Source organism: Cetorhinus maximus, chromosome 21 (assembly GCF_964194155.1).
Source record: "Cetorhinus maximus chromosome 21, sCetMax3.hap1.1, whole genome shotgun sequence".
Taxonomy (NCBI): Eukaryota; Metazoa; Chordata; class Chondrichthyes; order Lamniformes; family Cetorhinidae; genus Cetorhinus; species Cetorhinus maximus.
Window position 1 is genome coordinate 14,038,801 of NC_135899.1, and position 13,604 is coordinate 14,052,404.

The 13,604-nt window shown below is 45.8% G+C and overlaps 1 protein-coding gene across 1 annotated transcript in view; it reads left to right on the forward strand.

Moving 5' to 3' along the window:
* Nucleotides 1-3,510: 3,510 nt before the first annotated feature.
* The window catches only part of LOC144695521 (uncharacterized), a 65,534-nt gene continuing 55,440 nt past the window's right edge, over nt 3,511-13,604 (forward strand). The window contains exons 1-2 of the mRNA XM_078566397.1: nt 3,511-3,986; nt 10,147-10,242. Coding sequence (XP_078422523.1) covers nt 3,567-3,986; nt 10,147-10,242 — 516 coding nt within the window. The 5' untranslated portion in view covers nt 3,511-3,566. The remainder of the gene's footprint in view (nt 3,987-10,146; nt 10,243-13,604) is intronic.

The window sequence follows — 13,604 nt, forward strand, 5'->3', positions numbered from 1 at the left end:
CCAGCCAGTGGGGCCCAGCTCCCTCACTCAGACCTTGAACTAAAATAGTAGGCCGGGCCCATATGATGTCATGGGGCCTGCAATCTGCATTTTAACTGGATTGTGCCAGCTTGACCAGCCGATTCACAATGGCAGTTTCGCACCAGAACATCAAGGTGAACATCTTTGTCCTTTGTTATAATTCCAGCGCACCTTTTGCAGAACCCTGGGAGGAACATTTCCCCAGGTTTTTCCACTGATAGACCACTGAGGCTGCGATGGAAGAAACCGCGAGTAAACTTCCAGCTTCATTCTCTCACCTTTCTACCGTTGCCTTTCTGTCTCTCTATTTGCCAATTTAAAAGCGAAGAGCAATTTACACTGCTTGAGAAAAGGGTGCTGATTGGTTGGCATGTGGGTTCTGATTGGTCGAGGCATTGCCATGGCGCTTCCCTTTGAGATTTGGTATTCTTGCGAATCTGTCCTGATGAGTGCAGGAGAAAAAGCCTCAACAGCATGTCTCCTTTTATAGCGATAACCATCTTATGTATGTCATTCCTGGGCTATGGGCAAAGTTATCAGTGATACATTTATCAATATTGTTATTGATTAAAGTATTGTAATAAAACAAGATACAAATTGAGAGGAAATTAGTAAATAAATTGCATTACTTTGCTGTTGCCAGATGTAATATTTTGCTGATCTGAACAAACTGGGAAAGTTAATTGATGTTGTTTCTTTGTATCTCGATAGCTCACTGCATTAAAGCCAGATTTGAATTACTTGATGAAACTATTTGTCTTTGTCAATCACACATCGATGTCTTCCTTTGGGAACAAATAAAGTATCATTTGATTTTCAGATTAACTACAACATGGACCGCTGCATAAAAACATCAAAATCTGAAAAAGAAAATGCACAGGCTTATCTATATTTCAACTCTATGCAGAAATAACAGTTTAAAATTAGGGAATGAATTAAAATCCATGGAGTGGGAAGGGGTGGAATCACTTGGGTTATCTCCCTTACATTCCTCACAACATTCAGTTACATAGCAGTCACTTGAACTGAATATTGGACAGGTATTAAAGTGTCCGTGGATCATCTATCTTGGTCTATTGTCCAGAATGAATTCCTACAACATGCATGTCTAGTAAATGCAGTTCCTGAATTTGATCACTGCACTGAGGTTATTCATCACGTTCCCTCTCATCTCGCCCCCTCCTTCCCCTGTGCACATGAAAACCAGAGAGGACTTGGTAAGAGATGATGCAGCAAAATTGAAACTCGAGGCACGGATGTATGCAGACATCCGAGATGGAAGTCATAACACAAATCAGGGCACCTGCCCTGTACTAGCAGGCGATCTGGATTTACAGTCCGGGCGGGTCACCAGACCAGAGTTGGGATCAATTTTTTGATGGCGATTTGCTAGCGCTATTGGAGAGGGTTTACACTAACATGGCAGGAGTGTAGAAACCAGGAGGCATCATTAGAGAGGAATACTAAGGTGCACAGGGAATTGGGAGACACAGATTGCACTAGAGTAGGAAATAGCAAGCTGGGATCAGTGTAAGAGATACTGCAATAATGTCTAAATTTGGGTTACTGTGCATGTGTTTCAATGCATGGAGTATGGTAAATAAGGATGTTGCGCTACAGGCATAGATAGCCACATGGATATACAATGGTGTGGCAATAATGGAGACCTGGCTTAAGGAAGGATAGGACTGGGTACTAAATATTCATGGATACAAGGTGTTCAGGAAAGAGATAAATGGAAAGAAAGGAGGATGGGTGGCAGTATTGACTAAGGAGGGCATTAACGTGCTGGAGAGAGACATGTCCCAAAGGGTCAAGGACAGAATCAAAATGACCAGAGCTAAGAAACAATAAAGGTACTATTAGACTGCTTGGTGTATTCTATAGGCCACCAACTAGGGGGGAAGATGTAGAGGAACAAATTTGCTATAGAATCACAGAGAAGTGCACAAATTATAGAGTAGGTATAATGGGAGATTTTAATGATCCAAATATGGACTGGGCTGGTAATATTCTAAAAGACTGGGAAAGGCAAGAATTCCTACAGTGTGTTCAAGAGAACTTTCTACATCATAATAAAAGCAAAATACCGCAGATGCTGGAAATCTGAAATAAAAAACAGAAAATGTTGGAAAAACTCAGCAGGTCTGACAGCATCTGTGGAGAGAGAAACAGAGTTAACGTTTCGAGTCTGTATGACTCTTCTTCAGAGCGACAGAGAGGTCCCACCCATCCCTTTAGCTCTGAAGAATAGTCATACGGACTTGAAACGTTAACTCTGTTTCTCTCGCCACGGATGCTGTCAGACCTGCTGAGTTTTTCCAGCATTTTCTGTTTTTATTTCTACACCATAATGTGTCCAATAAAATGAGAAGGAAGGCATTGCCGGACTTAGTTCTTGAGAAAGAGGTGGGTTAAACGGAACAAGTGACAGTAGGGAAACATTTAGCGTACGAGTATCATCGTATCATCAGGTTTACGATGGCAATGGAAAATGACAAAGAGCAATCCAGGGTAAGAATGATTTAATGGGGGAGGGAAAGCTTCAATGAGGTGAGAATGGATCTGGCCCAGATAAATTGGAATCAAAGATTGGCAAGCAAAACTGGAGCTGAAAAATAGGCTGCCTTTCAAGGGGAGGTGGTTTGGATATGGTCCGTTTATCGCTTGTTTTTTGCCTTCAGACAGTATCACACTCCGCACATCATTTGGTACTTTGTTTATTTCTTGCCCCATCACTATTCCCTTTGGTCCTGGAAGACTAACTCTTCCGTTATTCAATCTCTCCTGTCTTTTACCCTATCACAGACTTTCCTTTTGCCCTTGTCCCACCCACCTCTTGCTTACATCTCTAACTTTCCCTCAGTCCTGATGAAAGGTCACAGGCTCTATTTCTCTCTCCGCAGATGCTGCCCGACCTGCTGAGTATCTCCAGCATTTTCTGTTTTTATTTCAGATTTCCAGCGTCCGCGGTATTCTGCATTTTCAACGTGAACAGGAAATTCTGGAAAGGTTCAGTGAAAGAAACAAGAGTTACCGTTTTGAGTCCAATATGACCCCTCTCCAAAGAAGGGGGTCTTACGGACTCGAAACGTGGACTACGTCTCTCCCTCGACCGATGCTGCCTGAGTTTTTCCGGAATTTTCTGCTTTTTTTTTTCCAGATCTCCAGCATCCGCAGTATTCACAGAATGTTACCGGGATGGAAGGAGGCCATTCAGCCCATCGTGTCTGCACCTGCTCTCCAAATGAGCATTATGACCTAGTGGCCATCATTGCCCTGCCTTTTCCGTTGTTTCTATTCAAATAATCATCCAATGCCCTCTTGAATGCCTCGATTGAACCTGCCTCCACCACACTGCCAGTTCTTGCCGACTTGCATTTATATAGCGCCTTTGACAATGCAAATAAAACGTTCCAAGAGAAACTGATGCACAACACTGTGCCTTGAATAAACTATTCAGCTGGCTCCTCCTACCGGAAAGCCTAGTAAGTTTCTGCAAAAGTAAAAGTAAGAAAAAAGTGAGCTTAGAAGCCGGCGGTGAAATGGCGTCGGAAAAACAATTGGAAAAGATAAAGATTGAAGCGACCTGTTCAATTTGTTTGGATTTTTACGAAGATCCGGTGATCCTCGACTGTGGGCACAACTTCTGCCGAGTCTGCATTTCACAGTGTTGGGATCGGGAACCGGGACAAGGGAAGGTCACTTGCCCCGAGTGTCGGACTGAGTTCCTCCAGAGGAACGTCAGGCCCAACCGCTGTGTGTCCAACATTGTGGAGAGCTTCAGGAAATTGAGCCAGGAGCAGAGAGAGGAGGAGGCGGCTTTCCACTGCCGCGAACACGACGAGAAGCTGAAGCTGTTCTGCAGCAGCGACCAGAGAGCGATCTGTGTGGTGTGTGCCATGTCCCGAGATCACAGGGACCATGCAATCAGCCCTATAAAGGAAGCTGCTGAACTCTGCAAGGTACTGTTTGTTGGACACATTGCTGTTGAGCTGCTTTCGCTTCTGCACCCCTCTGGTCCCTCGGAATTGGCTGCTAATGATACACTATGTTACCTTCCAGGGGTCCTCTAGAACCCAGCTTCTGCCTCTTTCCTGGTCCCATTAACTTCTACCTCTTTCCTGGTCCCATTAGCATCCCCCTCTTTTGGCCTTGCACCATCATCCCTTCTAGGAGGTGTCAGCTGTGGCTCAGTTCATAGCACCCTCGCCTTTGAATCGGAGGGTTGTGGGTTCATGTCCCACTCCCGGAAACCAAGAACTGTGATTGTACTCGAAAGAGTTACAATCTGTGACTGTTGATAACTCGAAAGAGTATCATCCTTTCTGTCTTTTAATCACCCCTACCCCCCGCCCTACCACAGACCCTGTTTCAGCTTCTATTAACTTTGTTCCTTTTTCCTCTCTACACATTTGCTGCTGTTATTTCCAGCATTCTCTGCAGTGTTTTTCTTTTGATGTCCATGGATTGACTTCATGGAACAGAAAAGCGGACAGGGTGCATATTGGGCGACTACTTCATTAACGCCCGTTTTTACCTCACTGTTATGACAAGGCAGATGACGTGTGCCAGGCTGACCACATCCACACGGGAAACTTGGTCACTCTATCACAATGGTTTCACAATTTGTATTTATTACAAGAAGATTTGTGCACTTTTAAAAGTAATGAGTCCACCAAGACCTTTAGAGATTTCTTAAAAACTAAATTTAAATATTTATTAACAAAAGAAAAGATTTTAAGCACATACATAAGACTACAATTACTTAATACCATAAAAATAATCCTAAAATTCCTAATTAGCCTGACTCCCAGTTGCACTCCCCCTTTAAAGCAACAGTCTAAAATAGATTTTAGATTTAAAAAACAAAACCAGAAAGTTAACACAGTACCCACTTGACAGTGGAATTCCAAATGGTTTTCTCCAACTTCAGTTATCTTACATAGCTGGCTTATGCACAAATGGCTGGAGGCTTCTTGAAGGCTGTTTTACACACTCTTGTTAGATCTTACATGGCCCTCTCCTCACATAGCCTTTCATTCTCCTCTTTCTCCTTTTCTTTAATATGTAAAATCCATTGTTACATATGTCTTTGGAACAGTACCTTTCCCATAATATAAAAACTGTCATAGACATTTACAGCACAGAAGGATGCCATTTGGCCCATCATGTCCACGCTGGTCAACAAAGATCTGACTATGCTAATCCCATTTTCCAGCGCTTGGCCCATTGCCCTGAAGGCCATGGCAATGAAAATGAATATTTAAATACTTCTTAAATGTTACAAGAGTTTCTGACTCAACCATCCCCCTAGGAAGTGAGCTCCAGACTCCCAACACCCTCTGGGTGAAAAAAAGTCCCCTCAACTCCTCTCTTAGCCTTCTACCTCTTACCTTAAATCTATGACCTCTGGTTATTGACCCCTCTGATAATGGAAAAAGTGCCTTACTATCTACCTTGTCAATGCCCCCCATAATCTTGTACATCTCCATCAGGTCCCCTCTCAACCTTCGCTGCTCCAAGGAAAACAACCCCAGCCTATCCAATCTTTTCCTCATAGCTCAGACCCTCCAGCACAGGCAGCATCCTGGTAAATCTTCCCTGCATCCTCTCCAGTGCAATCACATCCTTCCTATAATGTGGTGACCAGAACTGCACACAGTACTCCAGTCGTGGCCTAATCGTGTTTTATACAGTTCCAGCATAACCTCCCTGCTCTTGTATTCTACGCCTCGGCTAATAAAAGCAAGTATCCCATATGCCTTCTTAATCACCTTATCTATCTACCTTTAGGGATCTGTGGATATGCACACCAAGATCCCTCTGATCTTCCGTACTTTCCAGGGTCCTACCATTCATAGTGTAATCCCTTGCCTTGTTAGCCCTCCCCAAGTGCATTACCTCACACTTTCCCAGTTTGAATTCCATTTGCCACTGCTCTGCCCACCTGACCAGTCCATTGGTAGGTTCCTGCAGTTTACAGCTATCCTCCTCACTATTTACCACCCTACCAATTTGTGTGTCATCCGCGAACTTCTTGATCATACCCCCTACATTTAAGTCCAAATCATTTATGTACACCACAAACAGCAAGGGCCCCAGCACCGAGCCCTGCGGAACCCCAATGGAAACAGACTTCCAGTCACAGAAACATCCCTCTACCATCATCCTCTGCTTCCTGCCTCTCAGCCAATTTTGGATCTAACGTGCCACTTTGCCTTGGATCCCATGGGCTCTTACTTTCTTGATCAGTCTGCCATGAGTGACCTTATCAAAAGCCTTGCTAAAGTCCATGTAGACCACATCAAATGCATTACCCTCATCAACACTCTTGGTTACCTCAAAAAATTCAATCAGATTTGTCAAACTTGACTTCCCTTAACGAACCCATGCTGACTATCCCTAATTAATCCGTAACAAAAACAAAAATAAAAATACCTGGAAAAACTCAGCATGTCTGACAGCATCTGCGGAGAGGAACACAGTTAACGTTTCGAGTCCGTATGACTCTTCAACAGAACTAAGGAAAAATAGAAGAGAGTTGAAATATAAGCTGGGTTAAGGGGGGTGGGACAGGTAGAGCTGGATAGCGGGCTAGTGATAGGTGGAGATTGCCAAAAGATGTCATAGACAAAAGAACAAAGAGGTGTTGACTAATTAATCCGTGATGCTCCAAGTGCAGATGTATTCTGTCCTTCAGAATTCTTTCTAGTAACTTCCCCACCACTGAGGTTAGACTGATTGGCCCATATTTCCTGGTCTATCCCTTCCTCACTTTTTTAATAATGGGACAGCATTAGCAGTCCTCCAGTCCTCTGGCACCTCACCTGTGGCCAGAGAGGATTTGAAAATTACTGCGAGGGCCCCTGATATCTCTTCCTTTTCCTCCCCCAACAGCCTGGGATACATCTCATCCAGGCCTGCGGATTTATCTACTTTTACGACCACTAAACCCGCTAGTACCTCCTCTCTCTCTATGTTAATTTCCTCTAATATTTCACAGTTCTCCACCCTGATGGCTATACCTGTGTCGTCCTTTTCCATTGTGAAAACCAGTGCAAAGTATTCATTGAGGACTGTACCCACGTCTTCTGGGTCCACACACAGATTACCTTGATGCCCCTAGTTGGCCCTATTCTTTCCCCAGTTATTCTCTTGCTCTTTGGGTTTTCCTTTATTCTACCCACCAATGATTTCTCATGCACTTTCTTAGCTTTCCTAATTTCCTTTTTAAGGTTCCCCTGCACATTGTATACTCCTCTAGGGATTCTGCCATTAGCTTCTCTTTTTTCTTAATCCTAACCTTTATGTCCCTTGACATCCAGGGCTCTCTGGACTTGGTCCCCGTCTTTGTCTTTATGGGAACATATTTACCCTGTACTCTCGCTAATTCCTCTTTGGATGCCTCCCACTGCTCTGATGCAGTTTTATCTGCAAGTAGCTGCTCCCAGTCTACTTGGGCCAAATCGTATCTCATCTAAATAAAATTGGCCTTTCCCCAGTTTAGAAGTTTTATTCCCAGCCCAACCTTATCTTTTCCATAACTATCCTAAATCTAACTGAGTTGTGGTCACTATCTGCAAAATGCTCCCCTATTGATACGCCTTTCACCAGCCCGGGCTCATTTCCGAATATTAGGTCCAGAACTGCCCCCTCTCTTGCTGGGCTTTCTACGTACTGGCTGGTAAAGTTCTCCTGGATTCAAATTAAGAATTTTGTTCCCTCCCTACCTTGCACACTGAAACTATCCTAGTTAATATTTGGGTAGTTAAAATCCCTTACTATTACTGCCTTATTATTCTTACATTTCTCTGAAATTTGGTTACATATTTGATCCTCTATCTCTCCCTGGCTGTTTGGGGGCCTATAGTACACACCCAACAGTATGCTTGCCCCTTTTGTGTTTTTTACTGCTACCTGTATAGCCTCATTTGATGATCCTTCCAAGATATCATCCCTCCTCACTGCTATAATTGATTGCTTGATCAATATTGCGAACTCCCCTCCTCTTCTATTCCCCTCTGTATCTCGTCTGAATATTCTATAGTCAAGAATATTGAGCTGCCAATCCTGCCTTTCTTTTAACCAAGTCTCAATCATAGCTATGATATCACACTCCCACATGCCTATCTGTGCCCTCAGCTCGTCTGTCGTATTCCTCAGGCTCCTTGCATTAAAATATATTCCATTTAGTCTTGCTAGACTCACTTCTTTCTTATCTAGCCTATGTTTCCTCTTCCTTCCAGACTCACTAGCGTTTTAATTTCTAATTTCATCTCAGATTCTTTACCCTCTGAACTACTTTTCAGGATCCCATCCCCCTGCCAATTTAGTTTAAATCCTCCCCAACAGCATTAGCAAACCTCCCCGCGAGGATGTTGGTCCCGTTCCTGTTCAGATGTAAACCGTCCAACTTGTACAAGTCCCACCTCCCCTAGAAATATGGCCTCAATGCCCCTGGAACCTAAAGCCCTCCCTCCTGCACCATCTCTCTGACCACACATTCATCTGCTCTATCCTTCTGTTCCTATTCTCACCACTGAGTGGCACCGGGAGTAATCCAGAGATTACTACCTTTGAAGTCCTGCTTTTTAATTTCTTACCTACCTCCCTGAAGCCTGCTTACAGGACCTGATTTCTCTTTCTTTCTATGTCATTGGTCCCAACATGGACCATAACCTCTGGCTGTTCACCCTCCCCCTTCAGAGTGACCTGCAGCTGTTCCATGACATCCTTGACCCTAGCACCCAGGAGGCAACATACCATCCTGGAGCTACATCCATGGCCTCAGAAGCACCTGTCTATTCCCTTCACTAATGAATCCCCTACCATTATTGCCCTTCCACACTTCTTCCTCCCCACCCCCCAGCCCTCCCCAAGCAGCTGGACCACCCACAGTGCCATGGCCTTGGCTCTGGTTGGCCTCCACAGAGGAACCGTCACTCTAAGCATTTTCCAAGGCCGAGAAACGGTTTGCGAGCAAGATGTACTCGGGGGATTCCCTCACTACCTGTCTGGTCCCCTTCTTCTGTCTGGCGGTCACCCATTCCCTCTCTGCTTGCACTTCCTTAAGCTGCTGGGTAACCACATCCTGAAACGTGTTATCCACAAACCTCCCAGCCTCGTGAATGCACCGTAGTGCCCCCAGGTGCCGCTCAAGCTCCAAAACCTGGAGCTTGAGTTGCTCCAGTTGGAGGCACCTCCTGCACGCATGGTCTTCCAGACCACCAGGAGCGTCTAGGATTTCCCACATAGCGAAGGATGTGCAAATCACGGGACTGAGCTCCCCAGACATATCTTAACTAAACAAAATATGGACCCTTGCTTTTATTTTAGCCTTACTGCTACTTGAGTATAGACTAGATGCTGGATCCTCTAGAAAGACTACATCCGCTAGGTGCTGTTGATTGCCTGTCCCAGGGTCCTCCTCTCGCACCCTCCTCTAGGTGCTGCTGACTGCCTGTCCATGTTGCCAACATTGTTAGCAACCTTTGGGAAAAAGAAACACACTCCTTAGACTTGCTTATCTGGCTAGCTGTAAACAGATTAACATCCCTTTGAAATCCAAACAATCCCTTCACTTATCTAAAAATGCAACTTCTCGTCACACCTTATATAATAAGCCAGCATCCATGTTTACCCATTAGCATTTCAAGTGCATTTCTACACCTAGCTTCTTTTGATAATTTCAAGCTTGCAGTCCACCTGACTCCAAATGTAATTAAATCACAGACAGAGCCCACACCCATAAACCTACTTTACAAAAAAAACAGAAAAATATTATGAAAATTATGATACTTTCATAACACTCCATCGCTAAAATGATCTCTGGCAAATGCAGAGTAAGGCGGCCAGACCTATTTGTTATCTGTGGCTGAAAACAGTGAAATTTGAAAAAAAAATAACATAGCTAAGTGTCAACACTATACTTGGTACATATTACTTAACAGGAAAGTATGGTTTGAAATTCTGTAGTATCCTCCTGTTCTCCTGCCATACTGTGATTTTTGTTTCCATTGAAGGCGGTGTAAAAATGCCAGTAGTCATTATTGCTTTTATTATCCAGAATATCCTGGAACAAGTTCATGATGCTGGGTAATAGCTCTTAGTAATTTATTTCAGGAGAAGCTGCAAAAGGCGCTGGATTTCCTTCAGAAACAAATTCAAGAAATTTCTGAAAGCCAAAGTGAAGAAGAAGGACATTTAATCAAATTGAAGGTGAGACGCCCATTCACCCAACCCCGCCCCCCCACCCCCCACCACCCCACCCCCCGCCACTGTCTTCCAAGTCCCTATTATCATAGAATCACAGACTCATATCCAGACAGATGGGAGCCATTGGTCCCATTGTGTTTGCCCTGGCTCGTCAAATGAGTATTATTAAATATTGAACTATATAGAAGATACAGCACACGAATTGGCTAGTTGGCCGAACAGGTCTGTGCTGAGCATTTGCCGACCCTATTTCATCCAACCCTATCAGAATAACTACCTATTTCTTTCACCCTCATGCACTTAACTAGCCTCCCCTTAAAGGTATCTGTGCTATTAACCTTAATCCCTCCACACGGTAGCAAGTTCTACAGTCCAACCACTCTTTGATTCAAGGAGTTTCACCTGAATTCTTTATTCTTTATTTATGGTGAGAACCCACCTGGTTCACTAATGCCCTTTATAGGGAAGGAAATCTGCCACCCTTACCCGGTCTGGCCTACATGTGACTCCAGACCCACAGCAATGCGGTTGACTCTTAACTGCCCTCTGAAATGGCCCTAGCCACTCAGTTCAAGGGCAATTAGGGATGGGCAACAAATGCTGGCCTTGCCAGTGACACCCACATCCCGTGAAAGAATGAAGAAAAAAAAACCTCCTTGTTAGACTCGTCAGTGCCTGCCCTGACTAGTTTCACTCCTTTGATCTTTTTCCATAGCCTGGCATTTTAAAAAATTTCAAATATTTATCCAGTTCCCAATATCAACCTGGAGAACAGAGGAAGCGAATCGATGTGTGCAAGTGCTGACCAGGAATGCAAAACAGTTGGGGGTGGGTGAGGTGGGGGGAGAGGAATGTTCCTGTCAGAGATGTGTTTTTAAGCCTGTTCTGGATTTAAACAGATTTTCCAATTCTTCGGAATTCTGAATGCTCCCATGCCACTGGGGAAGAAAAAAAGAAAAATATCTGCGTTGGTCCTTATAATCAGACATAGCTTCCACATCAGTGTTGCTTCCCTTTCACACTTGATCCAACTGGATGCAAGAAAGCAACATTCATTAACGGATCTGGACCATGCATTGGACTCTCAACTACGTCTTGCTCAACACATCCTGTGCGTGACACAAAGTAATGCTTGTCTCTTCATGTTTCATTGAGGGCAGAATTTTCCCGCTGGCGTGCGGGGGCAGGTCCCGCACGTCCGCGTGTAAAATGACGTGCAGTGATGTCAGGCGAGCGGCCCGACGCCACCGTGCTCCATCGCGATATTTTGCTGGGCGGGCGCGCGACAGTGTCTGACCTGCGCCCGCCATTAATTAAAGGGCTACTTAAGGCCCTTGACTCACCAATCGCCGCTGATTTTTCGGCGCCTGTGCAATCTTCGGGTTGGCGCACTGGGCAAGCGGGAAATGTATAAACCTCATCCACGGGCGGGATAAGAGGGCTCACTGGGATTGCGAGTGTGCACAGTCAAGTATTTATTTTTGAAAGTTTTTGAAACTTGCCTGTTTGATCTGCAGTACTTCAAAACGCATACCGGCTGCTTTTTCTGGACCTTTAACCTTCAGGTCAGCACTCTGCAGTGAAGAATCTTTTCTGGGCCTGCAGGTTTCAGGAAGCTTTCCCTTAGCCTGGGAATGGGAGCTGAACTCTCCACTGGAGGCAGCTCCTCTGAGGAGGAAGGGAGGGCAAGAAGGGGGAGGAGGCCAGGAGTGTACATTCAGCCTCCAGGGAAGCCACCTTTAGGAGGACAGGCGCAGGCACAAGGGGCGCAGGGCCAAGAGGTAGACCAAGGCGGAAGGGGCCACATTAGACACCACTATCCTGCTGCCAAGGCGGCGAAGCAGCTACCTCAATATGTCTGAGGTGCAGTGCTGAAGGAAGCTTCGACTGTCAAGGGAGACAGTCAACTATATCTGTCAGATGATTGGGCCTGAGATCTCCACGAACTGTGTGTGTGGATACCCCATGCCAGCCAGTGGCTGTGAAGGGCACAGCTGCCCTCAACTTTTATGCCTCTGGCTCCTTCCAGGGCTCGGTGGGTGATCTGTGCGGTGTCTCTCAATCAGCTGTTCACACTTGTGTCAAGTAGGTCATAGATGCCCTGTTCAGGCATGCATTGACCTTCATCCACTTCTGCTGGGACCAGGCAATCCAGGCTGAATGAGCCAGAGGCTTCGCGGCCATTGCTGGCTTCCCCCGCGTCCAGCGTGCTATAGACTGTACATATGTGGTCATCAAGGCACCAGTAGGTGAGCCCGGTGCCTTCGTCAACAGGAAAGGCTTCCACTCCATGAACATGCAGATAGTGTGTGATCACAGGATGCAGATTCTACAAGTCTGTGCAAGGTACCCAGGCAGCTCCCAAGATGCCTACATCCTCAGACACTCCCAGGTGCCGGGGCTCTTCAGTGCTCCAGCCCGGCTTGATGGGTGGCTGCTGGGTGACAAGGGCTATTCCTTGCAAAGGTGGCTCATGACACCACTCAGTCATCCAAGAACAGAAGCTGAGCAGCGCTAAATTAGGAGCCACGGCACCACAAGGGCTGTAGTGGAGAGAACCATCGGTCTTCTCAAGATGCACTCAATGATGCTGAAAGGAAGACTAAGGACTGTGGATCAGTTAACATGGAGACAATGACAAAGTACATGCCTGTCCTCCTGATCATTATGTGCTCATCCTTCAATAACCAATCGTCAAGTCATGGCACAAAATTAAATCAATTAACATTCAGCAGTGATATGCCTTTTGGGAGAACAATGCTGACCTCACTGTTGGGCATAAATACCTGGCCGTGGCACCCCAGCCTCACCATCACCAGTGGACCTGAGCGCATGGCGCCTCTCCAGATCCAGGGCCTCCTGCTAGAAGCGGCTAAGAATGGCGATCTGCGCCTGGCCGCCACCAGTCCTTGCACGCTCTGCCGCATTATGAGAATTCTTCTCCTGAAAATGAGAGATGAGCATTGATTAGTGCAAATTGCACATGGACTCTCTTCGTGCACGGCCAACCCCAACCAGAGTGGGACATATCAGGGCTCCAGTGCCTCCTCATCCCGCTGCTGCCGAATACTCACACAAAGATGCTAGGCCTGCTCCCCAACCCCCACCCTCCCCCTTGGACACATGCTGCCTACATTACATTAGGCACCACACGGTATATCCTTCCATAGCAAGGAGGCACAAGCGCGTGGAGCGCAGAGGGCAGCAGATGGTTTGTTGCCATGCCACCTTGAAGCTCCCCTCCCAGCATGTCATCACCCTGACTTGGACATGTCCTGGAGTTCAAACACAGCACCTAGGTGCAGCTCCTCCAGGTTGCCCCCAAACCAGTCATGTGGGACTCAGTGTAACACCTACTGCAGGGT